We start from the raw sequence: 16158 nt of genomic DNA on the forward strand, positions 1-16158 counted from the left end.
TGTTGAGTGTGTTGTGTCTGACAGGAGAACCACATCTCTGTTAACCCTTTTCTAAATTGATATTGTCAGGAAGCAACACAGACCCAGAACTAGCTGAAGTATTCACATTAACACACAATAACTGTCCCACAGTGCTGCATTCAGAATAATAACACAAAACAATGAGGGGTATCAGGTTATCAATAACATTCAGGATTGTAGTGAGTGTTGACTGAATGTGCCTCCGAGCAACAACACAATGTTGCTTGTGTGTCACTGCTAACGCGAATAAAGTCATGTGTTAAATATTTGGCGTGCCGTAAGGTTTAGGCGTTAAGTGAAAGCAAGAGACCCAAATTTGGTTTTAGGTGGGTCAACACTCACAGGGAAGCAATATTCTGCCTCACTGTTCAACAATAAAACAATAATAAACACCATAAAACCATCTGAACTCGAGGTGTACTCACTCTGATTGAGATTATTTTATCATCTGCTGCCTCCAGGGTCGAGACTTTACTGTTAAAAGTTCAATACGTGCATGATGAACACAAAACCACAGGACTCACATTACAAACCTCATCGCTTTTTATTCAAACTGTACACATACAACAGGTGTATCTCATTAAAAAACAAGTAAAAAAAAAAAAAAACTTTAAAAAAGACAAGAAAATGAGTAACCCCATAAATACAATATGCCTTTTTTTTTTTTTTTAAAGTCTGTGTTTACATGGTAGGTTGCATACCGCTATGTTCCAATAAAAAAAAAAATAACCCCACACACTCATATTCCTTCTGAAAACTTAATACAAGACAAACACATCAGTCCGCTGATCGCTGACACGGGGCAGATCTCAGCCGCCTGAAGACGATTATTAACACACAAACACTTTTTTCCTTGTTAGGCAAAGACGTGACGGACGAGAGAGATGACCTGTGAAGTGGAGCGCCGCCCTGTTTGGTTCCTCACTCAATCCTTTAAAAACTTAGGGTTTGAGGTATGTCGTACATTCACGTGGGAAACATTAGTACGCGGTGTGTATTTGCTAGAGTAAGTTGAGTGTGGAATTCAGGACACAGCTTTATAGATTACACGTCGTATTGTTGTGAGTCTTCCCTCGTCGCTGCAGGGTGTATGTAGAGGACAAGACCAAAAAAAAAACAAACAAACACCTAAAAGCAGATTTAAAACGTGTTTTTCTGCTCAGGTTTGCCCACAAGATCATTAATTATTTGATTATTTAGTCGGATAAATAGGTTATGTTCAAATAGCCAGTCTACGTAACAGTGGCTTAACCAATGGGACTAAATCAGTTTAATGTAGACTTTATCATTAAATAACTGAACAGCCTGTGTCCCGACTTGTACCCCATGTTTGGATTGTGTTAGAGGCATTAAGTTGACGTGTTACCCTCCTATTGTATTTAAAAAGGGTTTAAAAACAGAATTATGAGCTGCTCACTAGACGAAGTTCAGCAACAAACAAAATCAATTGTGTCGTAATAATCTGCCGTATTATGTCTAGTGATTCGGTACCAGATAAGACACTCCACAGTCCTCTCCAAATAGAAAAATATTCACACATAATCGTGACCTTTGACCTCTGTCCTGGTGTCTCTGTGATTTAAAACATCAAAACAGAAGTCTTGTTTCCAAACAGAGACAAAAATAAAGTTTTCTCTGTGTTTCGAAGGCTGCGGTAAAGTACCCAAGACACTAGAATAATGATTAATTAAAAAAACAAACTCTAAAAATGTTCAGTCCGCTTGTGAAAAGCATTTAACACTTCAAGTGACATTACATGGGAGTAAGGCAGATTCAGTTACAGGTGTGAGTGTGTGTGTACAGTCATCTGTATCCAGGATGAAATAACGTTATAAAAGATCCCGAGCAACCATTTCCACTGAGCTCGGATTAAATCTGGATCCTTGAAATGGTGCTTTGGATGTCTTAAAAGCTTTAAAGTAAAAAAAAAAAAATTTTAAAAAGTCTTTTTGATGGGGGGGGATCCAACAGTTGAGAGACCACACACGGAGATAAACAATGAGCTGTTGTGTCTTCTTTACAGAGTGTGGAGGTGTGTGTGTGTGTGTGTGTGTGTGTGTGTGTGTGGTCTCCGGCTGTTTGATCCGGGTCACCCTGTGGTGAATCAGTCGTTTTTTTGTTTTTTTTTTTGTAACACTTTTAACCTTTAGGATAAGCTGTGCAAACCAATACATAACTTCATTCACCTTTCGGAGTGAACATTCAATACAAATACTCAACAAGTCTGAAAAAAAGGGGGGAAAAAAGATTAAAAAATAAAGTTAGAAATTTAAAAAAAAATGAGAAAGGAAAAAAAGTTTGATTTCTGGGCAGCCACTTGGCACATAATGGTGGAGTTGACGAGTTATTACTCCAATTAAAAACAGGTCGAGATTGTACTCTGCAATATCTGACACACGTGTATTAAAGGATTTCAGTCTTTAGCTAAAAAATTTTTAAAAAAGCAGAGTAACTTCAAATGTACATGTATAATCCAGGCATCCGTCATTCATGAATTCATAGAGGGTGTGGCTGCTGTAAAGGGATCAAACCTTTGACCTTTTCACTGCCCCCCATGGACAGAAGGCCACACTGCTTCACCCATCAGTCTTTTTCTGTTAGAGCAGACAGAAAGTACATTCAAATTGTAATATCAAAAGGATATAATGAATAATATGTAAGGAGAGGGGATGAAGAAGAAGAAGAAGAAGAAGGGGGGGGAGGGAGGTTTCATACTAAAAGTAACTTCACCAGTCTGGCATTAAGAGTCCAGGGAGCGGTGTGGCCATTTACACCAGTTCATAATCCAGATGTAAATGCCAGTGTGTGTGTGTGTGCTCTCTGATGATGATGATGATGATGATGAAAAAAAAGATATATATATATAAAAAAAGTCGTCCAACTTCTATCAAATATAGATTAAAGTCGTGTGTCCAAAAGCCTGAATTGCTGTCACAAGCTGAAAACAACAAAAACAAAAAAAATATGTCCAAAATAGTATTAAAATGAAAGCTATTTGACCTCATTGTTACACGGTTATTATATCCCCGACCCCCCCAATAACAAACAGAAACTCCGCTTTGTGTCTTTTAAATCCTCCTCGCCGTTACACCGTTGTCTCTCCATGGTTACCGTTGCTAAGGCGCTTGTAGAACCGCCGCCACGACTGAAGCGTCTTCCCGGACCAGACCCAGAAACCCGACGTGATCCCGACGATCATGGTCATCAGGTATTTGATCATGAACACGGTGAAGTCCGGGGTCATGGGGGCGAAGTTGTGGACCGGGCAGGGCACGGCGAACCGCTTGCAGGTCTGCATGTGCCAGGTGCGCTCCCAGTGCTCCCTGAAGGCCTGCTCGTAGAAGTAACAGGCGATCACGATGGTGGCCGGTACCGTGTAGAGGACGCTGAACACCCCGATCCGAACCATCAGCTTCTCCAGCTTCTCCGTCTTGGTGCCGTCGTGCTTCATGATGGTGCGGATCCGAAAGAGGGACACGAAGCCGGCCAGGAGGAAGGACGTGCCGATGAACAGGTAGACGAAGAGCGGAGCCAGGACGAACCCGCGGAGCGAGTCCACGTTGAAGATCCCGACGAAACACACCCCGGTCAGGACGTCGCCGTCCACCTGACCCATGGCGAGGATGGTGATGGTTTTGATGGCCGGGACAGCCCATGCGGCCAGGTGGAAGTACTGGGAGTTGGCTTCGATCGCCTCATGGCCCCACTTCATCCCGGCAGAGAGGAACCAAGTCAGGGACAAAATCACCCACCAGATGGAGCTGGCCATACCGAAAAAGTACAAGACCATGAAGAGGATGGTGCAGCCCTCCTTTTTCGTCCCCTGGGCCACCGTCCTGTAGCCGTCATCCTTGAATTTATCCACGCAAACAACTTTGTCCTCCAGGAAGAACCCGGCGGCGTAGGCCACCGCCACCATGAAGTAGCAGCCCGACAGGAAGATGATGGGTCTCTCGGGGTACCGGAACCGCCTCATGTCCACTAAGTACGTGAGCACTGTGAATAAAGTGCTCACACAGCACAGAATGGACCAGATCCCGACCCACAGCCGGCCGAACTTCACCTCGTCCTCCCGGAAATACATGATGCCGGTGGGTTTATTGGGCTCGCACGGGGCCCCGCAGTCCTTGACCCCCATGAACCGGTAGCCCAGGTAGGAGGGCACCTCCAGCTGCAGGGGGCAGGAGAACTGGTGGTGCTGGTTGTGCGGGGGAGGGCGTTGGTTGGGTCGACCCATGTTTGGGGGAAGGGTCACCGGTTCGGGTGCGTACGGGGACGACGAGGAGGACGGGCTGCTGGGTTCGGATGTGTTCTGGCCCACGCAGATCTCACCGGCTCCGTGCACGGGGAAAGCCTCGCAGCGGAGCCGCTCCGGCCACTGGAACCCGAACTTATTCATCAGGGCTTCACAACCCTGCCGGGCCCGCTCACACAGGGACCGACACGGGGGGATGGCCTGCTCCAGCACCGTGCATACCGGCGCATACATGGAGCAGAGGAAGAACTTCAGATCCGCGGAGCATTGGACCTTAACCAGAGGGTAGAACTGGTGCACCTCCAGCCCCGCGTCCTCCTGGTTCGTGTGGCCCAGGAGGTTCGGCATGATGGTCTGGTTGTAGGCGATGTCGGTGCAGAGTGGGATGGAAATGGGCTGGCAGAACCCGTGTTCTGGCACGGATATCCCGCTGTCGCTGCTGTAGTGCTGAGCCGAAGAGAGTGAGGACAGCCCGCAAAGCAGCCACATGATCCGCGGGAGCACGGAGCCAGTGGTGGACCCGGCCGCCGCCATAGTTGAGGAGGAGGTGGTGGAGAGGAGCAGGAGGAGAGAGAGAGAGAGGGGGGTGGGGGGAGGGAGGGAAGGAAGGAAAAAACTTTGATCCAAGTAGGGCGACTTGAAAAAAACGGTCGAAAAAGCGACGGAAACCTACATTAAATGCGGCAACACGTATCGTACAGTCCGAGTACACCGAGCAGAAATGGCCGCAGTCGTGTTTTTACTCGTATTTAGTGAAGATTAATCCGAATGGAACGTTCGTCGTGTCATGACTTCTTGATGGTCTTTGTAAGTGACTCCAAGCAGTCCACTCTCACTCCCAATCCGGAGGGGGGTGGGAAACGGAAAAAAAAAAAAAAAATCACACTTAAAGTCCCATTTTCTTCGAAGTAAAGCGAACCAGAATTATTCCAGGCGTCGTAGCACTCACGCGTTGTGGTTTCGGCGCTTAAAAACAAACATTTAAAACTTAAAAAGTCGTATTTTTCTATCGGGGTTTTTTTTTTTTCCCCCCTCTCGACTTGACTTCACACGGAGCGACGGTTCACATGCTGAGCAGTTGGAAGTCCAGAGGCTCGCTCTCCTCACTCCGTGCAGATTCCACCGGTTTCCAGGCGCCCCCCTCCATTCACAAGACACCCCCCCTCAACCCCCCCCGCCTCCCGACAGAACGCAGGGCGCCTTGAAACCGATGCCGCGTCTCAGCCAATCGGAGCGTTTGTTTTCCTACAGGATTCGATCATGATTGGTCTCCACTCCCTATGGAAGGAAAATGTGTTACAGTAATTACATTACACCAGAGATCTTACACAAAAAATAACACATTTTATAGGGTACGTTTTTTATTTTTATAGAGAACTTAAATTCATAGCTAAATGAAATAAATAAAAAAAAAAAAATTTTTCTTTAATTTATACAAAAAATAGTCATATTCTTCTTGTAATTCTCTCTTTCGTGTATGTTTCGTGTTTTATACATTTATTAAAAAACAAACAGGGTTTGGAGGATTACATTTTTAAAAAGTCAGTTACCTAATCCGAGTATTGCAATATTAAAGTAACATAACTTTTACAAAACCAAATGTGTAGATAAAAATAGGAGAAAAGAAATGTCAATAAGAAGTATTGATACATCTCTATAAGACAACAAAACTATGAAAACAAATAAAAATGGAAACAGAAACATGGAAATATTTTAAGCATCAAAAATAAGTCGTCTGCTGACTGTATTTTTAAAGAAAACTTAATGTATTTAAAACTTGTAATCCTGTTAAATAATCAAAATGTTTACTAAATGTACTGTAATCAGATTACACCTTTTTTTTCTATAACTGTAATGGATTACAGTACCTTTTTTTTAATGTATTCTGATTATGTAACTCTAATAGAGTAATCCGTTACTGAAAACAAAGGAAAGGAACATTTTTAACCTTTTTTTAATACACCTAAAGTACAATGTTAAAATGTGACATAAAAACCTGCAAAACTTACTTTTGTCAGTAAGAGAATAGCACAAAGTTTGCATAGGCATTACAATAGGATTATAGGAAACACTGAATTGTTGCCCTCATCTCATATTTTAAATATAACAACATATATATGTTAATGAAGTTAAATCTGATTATCAGGTTGCAAACACACATCCTTGCAGACCAGCTGTTCAGTTTCTTATACTTGCAGCAGGATAAAGCACATTATTCAATTACTTCCCTTCCTGTTTCATCACCCTTCATCTTCTATACCAGCAGTAACACAGAGAGTGTTTTAAGTCTATGAAGTTTTAAGCATTTTGCAGCTGTGAAGTCGACCTTTTTCTCCATCTCCTCTCTGAATCTCTACACACAGTCACTCACTATGTGTTGGACATGTAAACACATTGCAGCACAGTGAGCAAACCATGAAAAAAAAAAAAAAACCAAATGGATTCCAGCATCTTAACCACTCGACCGCAGCCAGCACCGCAAGTACCTGTTGCTGTTTACTGCTTAAAGGGTTTCATTGTAAATAATCAGATGCAGCTCCTGAACTGATCTGTATCATTGTGGGAATAAACAGAAAACAACAGGCGAAGCAGGCGGTAATTTGAACTGACAGCGTGATCGATCTGCCCAGAGGCGACCAAGTGTGGGAGGTAGGAGGTTCCTGGTGGCCTTGCCTGCATTTGGTGTGTTTCTACCCTGAGTGGGATAAAAGAGGGTGGGGGTAGGTTGCAGTGGGGGAAGGGACAGGAAGAAGAGAGAAGGTCGAAGAGGGCAGGAGGGGGGGAGAGAAAAGAGAAGGAGAGAGAGAGAACAGGCAGAAAAGCTGAACCAAAAGGGAAAAAGTCACTAGTTCCCAGCTGTAAATTAAAAAAGAAGAAAGAAGAGAAGTTAGATTGAATCAGGCCAGAAGATAATCTGGATCTGGAGTCATCAACTCATTCAAGCTAATGGTTATTCTTAGAGTCTTTGTGCTCCATGTGCCTCAGTTCACCATAATACAACTAAAAAAGAGTGGGAAAGTGGGTTGGACTTTAAGTCAGTCCTCCAGGACAGGGACTACTTTGTCTCATTCAGCAACTAAGCAAAATAACATGACATGCTCAATTTCCGAAGGTGAAATTGTTCGGGCCTCTTTTGTTCAACCTTTTTTTACACGCTTCAGTAAATATTCTTATCACAAGTACATTAAACAAATAGGGAAACTGCATCCTTTAGCTTTTAATAAAGGCTGATCTTCAGTGATCTCTCGTGGTGTAAATCATCTAAACAGGTCATTAAATCTGCTCACTAAAATAGCAAAAATCACATGATTCATGTCCAGGACTCGTCAGTGCTTCTTTTTCTTTTCGGGCATTCAGGACAATTGCAATCTCCCATAAATCTCCACTTCAGCTTCTTCAAAGTGCCGCTGCCGCTGCTGTGGTCAACACAGATCACAACAGTTCTCTGGTCTTTGCACTGAGTTAAAAATATAACTATATATATTAACTCTCATCTTGTAGCTGTCTGCTAACCATTCCCAGAGTCCAAAGTAGAGATATAGAGAAGCAGTGTTGAGTTATTGTGTTGTGAACACTTGTTGACATGCTTGCTTCACACATCCAGCAGTTACAGAGCAACATTATAATTCATCTGAAGTCATGTTTCTGGCCAATATTCACTCTCCTTTTAAGCTCTGTTTCTGGGACTCTAGCTCCTCCCTGCTGACTCTTTAGCTGTTAAATGCTCCACAGTGTTCAACAACCCTTTGTTTTATCTGTTGTTTGATGCTGAACAGGTAGCGTGCAGTGGCCAAGAACGACGCTGTGAGAGCAGTGAGACTGAACCAAAAACAGTAATTTTGTGGGCTGGACTGCTGAACATTGAGCTGAAACTCATTATAAAGCTCCATAAAGCTGAGGCCAGCTGCAGATTCAGGTGATAATACTGTAGTTGAATCACTATATGAGGGACCCCTTTCACGAAATATATAAAATATTGATTATAGCTTCTGTGACTACCTTTAAAACCAGGTTAAAAACTTTCATGTTCTCCCTTTGGCTTAATCTTGTACTCACATTACAGTTTGTTTAATTCTTTTATATCTCTTCTTTTGATCTTTTACTTTAAAAATAGTTATATTCTTTAACTTTGTGTTTTGGGTTTCTTTGTTTGTTATCTAAGGTGATTTATAGGTCATGTTAATTACTTTGAATTGCCTTTTGTGAGTGAAATTTGCATATTTGTCACTTATATCATAGCTTAGTTTAAAAGGTGTGAATAGTTTGTCTGTCTACACAAAATGTGTTAGCCAGTGATCAGGGTAGAGCCCGTACCTCTCACCCAAGGCATTCTGGGTATAATAAGGGGGATCTGCCTTCCTACTTTTGGTTGTATCCACGTACAAAATCAGTTTAAATCCAGCTGGGAACACTTGGTGCATGTTCTCCCCCCGTGCAGGATTCCTGTCTGTTTCCAGTGTGTACAATTCAAACTAACTTTCATGTAAGAAGGCAGACGAGGGAGATCTTAATGCCACCTGGAACTGTATTCAATAAAACGGTACAACTTAAGTTAAAAGATGCAGACAGACACAGTTTAAATAAGTCGTTCTATAGATCTCCTATCAATCAATAACCTTGTTAGCAAGGTGCAGCAGGATAACCTCATCGGCAGCTGTGTGGCTCTCTATCCATCTACCAAACCGGTGTTTCTACTATGATCTATGCACACTGACCCACCCAGCAATACACTGAAATGCAGATCGTATTGATGAGGAGGAGGTTGCTCCACCAGAAACTGTCAGATGGGAACAGTTTGTTTACTTTCCAGGATGCTTTGTAACACGACCACTGTGGAGGTGACACGCTTTATACACAACATAAGACTATAAGAAGGGAGCCTCGGATAGCTTAATTATCAATCTGAAGGATGAGTCAAATTTTCTGGCCACTGCCTCGGAGGATTGTTTCCCTGGTTGGGTTGAGGCTCAGTATGCGCAGCTGATGGACAGCTGTGTAATAATTAAGGACTGCAGGTATTGAAGCTATCGATGTGGTTAGTACACTGATTTCCCAGGAGAGTACTGGACAACTCACCATCTTGTACGCAGCTTGTTCCTTCATCTCCAGTGGCCCGTGGTCTGTCTGGTATGTGTTCGGGGCATTCAGGCAGCGTTCAGGCAGACAGACTCAAGGCCTGGATGAAGAGTCATGCACCGCGGCTCTTCAGGAAGCTCTTCACATCTATTCTGAACCTGCTACAGTATGTGTTATAAGGTGTTTTAGTACTATAGATAAAGTACTCTACTGGTTGTGTATCCATACTTTTAATGATCATTGTGGAAGATTTCTTTTTTCTAGATGCTCTTCTGTCGGCACTGGTACAAATACAGTTTAATTCACACTGTGGCTAAAGATATTGTGATAATAGTTTGTTAAACCTCTTAAACCAAACTAACCCAGCTGTCCACCACAGGCACAAACATGAAAAAACATCACAGTTAATAATAAAAGCAAGATCACAGACTTTTAAAGCTATAATATTAGTCACATTTCCACATTGAAATGTCTATAAACATTACATATGTTATATATTGTGTTGAGTTGTGTGCTTACATTATCCAAAATGTCTCCAACAATTCTAAAACCAAGAGAAACCTGTAATTTCTTTCAGGTCACCTGTCAATGGCGTCATATCCCCTTTGCACATAGTTGTCTGCTAGAAGTTGTCATAAATTGACTTTTATATATACAGTTACAGTTTTAGGCCACATTTTTTACAAGATCTTATATTATATTTTAACCAGAAGAAGGCTTTTAGTTATCAGACGTCTGGATCAGAGAAACAAGCTGAACTAATGTTAGCAGCAGCTCGGCTGGCAGGTCGATCAGTGTTGGGGACTTTTAAGGTGAAACTGCTTTATTCAAGTTTTTTTTTTTACCAGTTTTGATCAGGATGTGGATGATTCAGTTCCCGTTAAAAACCTCCTGAACGACGAGAATCTGACTGCAATGGTGGTGAAGACAACAACTCCCATAATCCAACGCCACTTCACAATTAAACATCATCTGTTGTTAGGTTCATGCTGTGAGAGACCCCCCATAGCTGCAGAAATATTGTACGTTTAAATGGACTTGAAATTACTTTGATCTCTCTCACTCACTCACTCCTGTGTTTTCATCCCTGCGGTGTAAAACGCAGCAGTTAGTAGCCACACCAGGTCAAATGGACACACTTCATTCATCGTGTTTAACTGTAGCTGTTTGTTTGTGTGTGTGTGTGTGTCTGTGTGTGTGTATTTATGTAGATGGTGTCTGCAGTGGTCAAGCAGATGTGGGCAGTCCAGCAGGAATCCAGACAGTCAGTCAGTGTTTGGTCTGCGGTCTGCTGCAGCTGGACATCTGCTTGAGTCAAAAAAAATAAAGTGTTACACAAACAACAACTAGATTTACAGTAGACCAAGGTGAAATAAACAAAACAAGAAGGATTCTGATGGTTTTGGACTGTGCTTGCTCAGTTCATGGATAGCCAGAAGCGTGACCGCCATACAAAGTATTTGAGCTACCGTGTGAAACTCAATACTGAACAAGTATTTAGATGTGGAGTGGAGGTTGAACAACACAAGCCCTTTTTTGTTGGTCTGAGGAGGTTTTTCAAATTTGAGGAACGTCTTACAGGACACGATGGCTGACCGAGTTGGTCTGACCTGCATTAAGTGTTTTTGTAGAGCGAGCTTTAAAGATTTAACGGTCCGTTTACGTTCATGTGTTGTTTTAAAGTTAAAAAAAATTATAATTCAGTCAATATGATAACCAATAACCAAACTCTTTACAGAAGAATTTCCCAAAACATCATAATTATTATGCACAGGTGCTGTAATTTAAGAATAAAACATAATAATGTAAATGTCCCATTCTCAAAGGATTATTTATTGGCCCCAGTAGTTACATGGATTTGCCTCTTTGGGGGGATTTTGTTGTTGTGCATTTGAAATATGTAAAAACTACATTCTGGATCTGATTTGCAGTATTTTATGGTGTACACACACACACACACACACACACACACACACACACACACACACACACACACACATACAGTATATATACATAGACTTTACATTACTACTGATCATTTTCCAAAGCAAACAGAATCATTTTGGATTTATATGTTGAAAATCAACATAATAACATGAAAACTGTTCACTGTTTTCTCAGAATTGTCTGCTGCACCCTCTCCCTATATATGTATAACAGTTGTTCACATGACTGTGTGTATGTGAAAGGTGTCGCTCGCAGTGACAAACCCACAGCAAACTCTGATAAAGACACTGTATGCTGCCTGCCCTGCACCAAACAGCAGACGGACAAAGTTAGTAACTAGCTGGTGCACGTAGTGGATCATTTAGAAGCTAAATATTCCGATATTTCTCTCATATAACAGTATAACAATGATATATTGGACCTACGGATGCAAACACAACTCCAAAATGATGCTAACATTGCTCCATATCTACTGGAAGTTTAAATAAACAAATGATTGCTAACATATTTGGAAACTTAACTCATCGTCACTGGAGGTTTTTTATCCCAAAAAAAACGTACAATCACTCCCCAAACCACAAAAAACTCAAAGGATAATAAGAAAGAGAGTTTTTTCCTATCAAGGTGAGTCAAGCACCCACAGAGCACGTCGTCATGGCAACAATTGAGGAAAAGCAGAAAATAGACCAGACGAGCTTTAAACATATCGGGAAAGGGCGTCTGATTGGCTGAGGGGGATTATGGGATGTCAGTTACCTCAGAATCAGGATGCATGGCAACGCATCAGGATGAGTGACGGGTGTTGTGAATATGGCAGCTTCACAAAAAAGGGTTAAAACATACAAAATAAAAGACTAATTCTATAGGTTTCTTCATTAAGCTGTCTGCTGCCTGGTTTCCTTGAGTGTGTGTGTGTGTGTGTGTGTGTGTGTGTGTGTGTGTGTGTGAGTTATGGGTTGGTGTATATATATATAGCATTATAGAAGTATGTGTGGGACACCCGTCTGAACGGGGGGAGGGGAGATCGACCCTAAGAAGTCAGCAGAGAGAGAGAGAGGAATGCAGGCAGCTGGTTTGTGTCTGTCAGTGCAACACAGAGAGCCTACAGTACTGGACTACTCATATGCACACACACACACACACACACACACACACACACACACACACACACACACACACACACACACAGTGATGAAAGAACGGTTTATTTGGACCAACAGAGTGTGTGTTCGGCCCAGAGGCCCGGCAACAGGAAGCTCACTGACCGACATCTCAACTACTTGGACAAAAAACGCCATACGAGAGAGTGTGGCCAGAAAAAAAATCCAGTGCGGTAAATTACAAAATGTCGGATGTAATAACAATATTAAATATAATCATATCATATATGTTTGTGTGTGTGTGTGTGTGTGTGTGTGTGTGTGTGTGTGTGTGTGTGTGTGTGTGTGTGCGTGTGTGTGTGTGTAGGTCAGTCTTGTTGTATTCATGCTCCTGACACAAGTTAGTGGACTGTTCAGCTTTCTGATTTATAGCTTTAAATGTTATTTTTAAGAACATTTCTTGGAATTTGTTGACTTTTTACCTCAAAATCTTTTCTGTTCTGTTACGTATCAACAGTGTCAGGCTAGTTACTCAATAAATGTAATTTATTACTCATTATTTCTTTACTTATTGCTCCCTGCCAACAGTAATTACGACTACACACTACACAAAGTTGGTAATTGTGTCCTTTTCTCCCCAAAATTTAGATTTATGAGGATCAAAATTCAGTTTTGTTTGTTAAAATCAAAGTAATTTAATATTTCCTGCAGCTGAATATAAACATTTGCATTTTCCAAACTAGGACGTGACTGTAATATTATCACTGACATTTATTAGTATTTATTTACACCACTAGTTAATATTATTACTGTAATATTATTACTAAATGTTGCAAAGATAAATTCCTGCACATTAACTTGCAATATTACATTTTTATGGGCAAACATTTCTGACGAAGGTCTGGTACTGAAATGCTGCAAATAAATGTCACACTGCAAGTTCGATAGTAGGAATTTATCATTTATGTATTTATTTATTTAACTATTAGCCTGTTGCAACCAGGGAATAAACACAAGAGTATGAGAGGAGTCTCATATCAGAATAATAAAGAGTCTGAAGCCGCTGTGAGGCAGAGCTTTGAGCTAAATGTTAATGTCAGTGCTCACAAAGATGCTGATCTGTTGTACGATAACCAGGTCATTGGGAGAAAGAAACCAGAGGAACTGCAACCTCAGTGATGACAATCATGTGGGAGATGAGTATCATATTTTGTTTGAATGTAAGAATGTAAACATAATAAATTACAGAGAAACATATCTGCCAAAGTATTATTTCAACCACAATCGGATAAAGTCTAAAGTTATTTGTTAACTTGGTGTAACATTTGTTGTACTTGTGCTATCATTTTGATATTACTGTATATTCTGTTTATGCTCCGTACCATGTGATTATGGTCATGAGCTGCGACTAAATTGAATTAAATGAATATTTATACAATGTTCATCATCTTAGTTTAACGTGTTAACATCTCTCAGTAGCTTTGGAGGTATTTTGTAAACAAACAACTGGACAAATTGGAGTTTATTTTACCCGATGAAGACATTTGTATCTACAGAGGGAGCGGGTCCTCTCCTACCATGTTTCTACAGTGGCCTAGAATGGACATTCAGACTCTAGATAGGGCCTTTTGGGTTTTTTTGTGAGTTTCATGGCCACCGTAGTTTCTCCAACACACAATCTGCAACTAATCCGCTACGAGCTGCTAATTCCTACACAGAGTTTGTTTAAGATGGTTTAATGTTAAGTAGAAGAGCACTATAAAAATAGAAACATTACATTACAGCAGAGAACAGTAATATTCCAATATATAATACGTAATTGTACATAAAACATGTTATATTAACATTAACTCACATGGTGTGTTGACATAATGGCACATGGTAAGAAGTAGTACAAGTAGTATAAAAGTACTCAGTGACAGATGAGGATCAGTGAGTTCAGTTCAGGTCTTAAATGTTATGGAGCCGTAAGACCTGAGGGTAGAAGACTGTCCTCGGGCCTGCAGGTTCGTGCTCTGATACTGATACCATCTGCCAGATGGCAGCGGGGTAAACAGTTTGTGCACTGGGTGGCAAGAGACCTCGATTATCATTTGGGCTTTCAACACAGACAACATGTTTGATAAGTGTTCTGGCTGTCGGGGAGCTCCCTGCCAGCGGTCCGCTCTCCTGTTGTCACCACCCTCTGCAGAGCTGAGCTGTAAGCAGAGAGCTGCCAAACCAGAGATGAAACCAGTCGATGGCGCGTCTTTAAAAGGCTTCAGCCTCTTGAAAAAATGGGCAGCTCAACCACAAACACGAACACCTGAAGGGACTTGAAACAGGAGGGATGTGGTTGCGTTCTGCAGCTTCCTGGAGTCCACTATCTCGCCCTTTAGTCTTGTTGATGTTGAGGTAAAGGTTGTTGTCACAACACTCGACTAGGACTTCGACTTCCTGCCTGTTTGCTGATTCGGCACTGTTACTAATGAGGCCTATAATAGGTTGGTTGTATCATCTATTAATCTGTCAATATTGCATGTAGCAGGCCACCCTGGTGGAGTCCAGTTGTTGGCGTCAATGAGGAGGAGGTAAAGGATATAGCTTCAGAGGGAGGCATCAAGTCCCAGGTCCATGTCGGCAGGGGGATTACACTCCCCTGGACTTAATGCATTGTTTTTGGCCAGGGAGTCGGGGGCAGATCCAGAGAAATATTCATGGGGTGGCCCGAGGGTGGCCTGGAGACTTCAAGGGGTGGTTGAATATATGCTGATTTAATCTCAAACAATCATATATATCAATATTTATTTGAAAAAAGCTCCCAAATGAAGGTATTTTATCTAAAAAACATTACATTACTGTGAAGATATCTAAATGAGGCATTAGAAATCAATAAATTGTTTTCCATTGAATCTAAAGTAACTTAATTAAACTAATTAATGTGTTGAATTTGACACCAAACTGGAGGTTTTTCTTAGAGGTGATCACTGCACAACCCCTCTAGATCAGATCCGCTGTGTGCAGTGACTTTGTGATAAGTTCCTAAAACATCTGTCAGCCAGCAAACAGTCAACTGTGCGGTCACTCAACACTGGACTGGTTTGTCCTGTTTGAGTCTTTGTTTGTATGCTCGGAGCAGGAGAATGGAGATATGATCTGGCAGGGTGGGGGAGCTTAGCAGTGGTCCAGTGTTGCGTTCACCTTCCTTTGAACACGCCTGTAATATTCTTGGCAGAACCTTTTTTACATTTTTTTAATGTTAGCCCTGTTGGAGCTGAAGCTTTTGGGCTCTCTCCAAATCAAATCGTTGATAGTATCATTCAGTTCATCCATGGCGTCAGCTTTTCCTGCTTGTTGTGGAATGTAAACTACAGTTAGAATAATAGAGCTGAGGTCTCGAGGGGAGGCGGAAGAATCTCAAGTTGTTAACTATCAAAATAAAAGCCTTCCACCTCCGCTGAGAGCATGTGTGAGGGCTAATGTTGCTACATCAGGTCCGGTCGTGGCAGGAGAAATCAGGCTGTTGGCCGGGCACGTAATGAAGTGTTCGTCTAACTCGTGTAGAGGGACTGATGACTGAGCATCAGTGGTGGAGGAAGTATTCAGATACTTAAAAGTACTAATATGTAGGTATGTAAGTATAATCAGGAAAATAGAGTATTTAAAGTACTCAATGCAGATAAACTATTACATATTATACCATTGGATTATTACTACTCGGGTACTAATGTAAAAGCAGGATTTAAGTGTTGTAGTTAGTTGAAGTGGAGCTATTTTATT

At 41.7% G+C, this 16158-nt stretch overlaps 1 protein-coding gene across 1 annotated transcript; it reads right to left on the bottom strand.

The window, feature by feature from the left end:
* Positions 1-546: 546 nt before the first annotated feature.
* LOC127365759 (frizzled-7-A-like) lies at positions 547-5428 on the bottom strand. Its single transcript, XM_051404185.1, has one exon. The coding sequence runs from the start codon at positions 4808-4810 to the stop codon at positions 3107-3109; it is 1704 nt and encodes a 567-aa protein (XP_051260145.1). The 5' UTR covers positions 4811-5428; the 3' UTR covers positions 547-3106.
* Between the last annotated feature and the right edge of the window lie 10730 nt (positions 5429-16158).

This window comes from Dicentrarchus labrax, unplaced genomic scaffold (genome assembly GCF_905237075.1).
Source record: "Dicentrarchus labrax unplaced genomic scaffold, dlabrax2021, whole genome shotgun sequence".
Classification (NCBI taxonomy): domain Eukaryota; kingdom Metazoa; phylum Chordata; class Actinopteri; family Moronidae; genus Dicentrarchus; species Dicentrarchus labrax.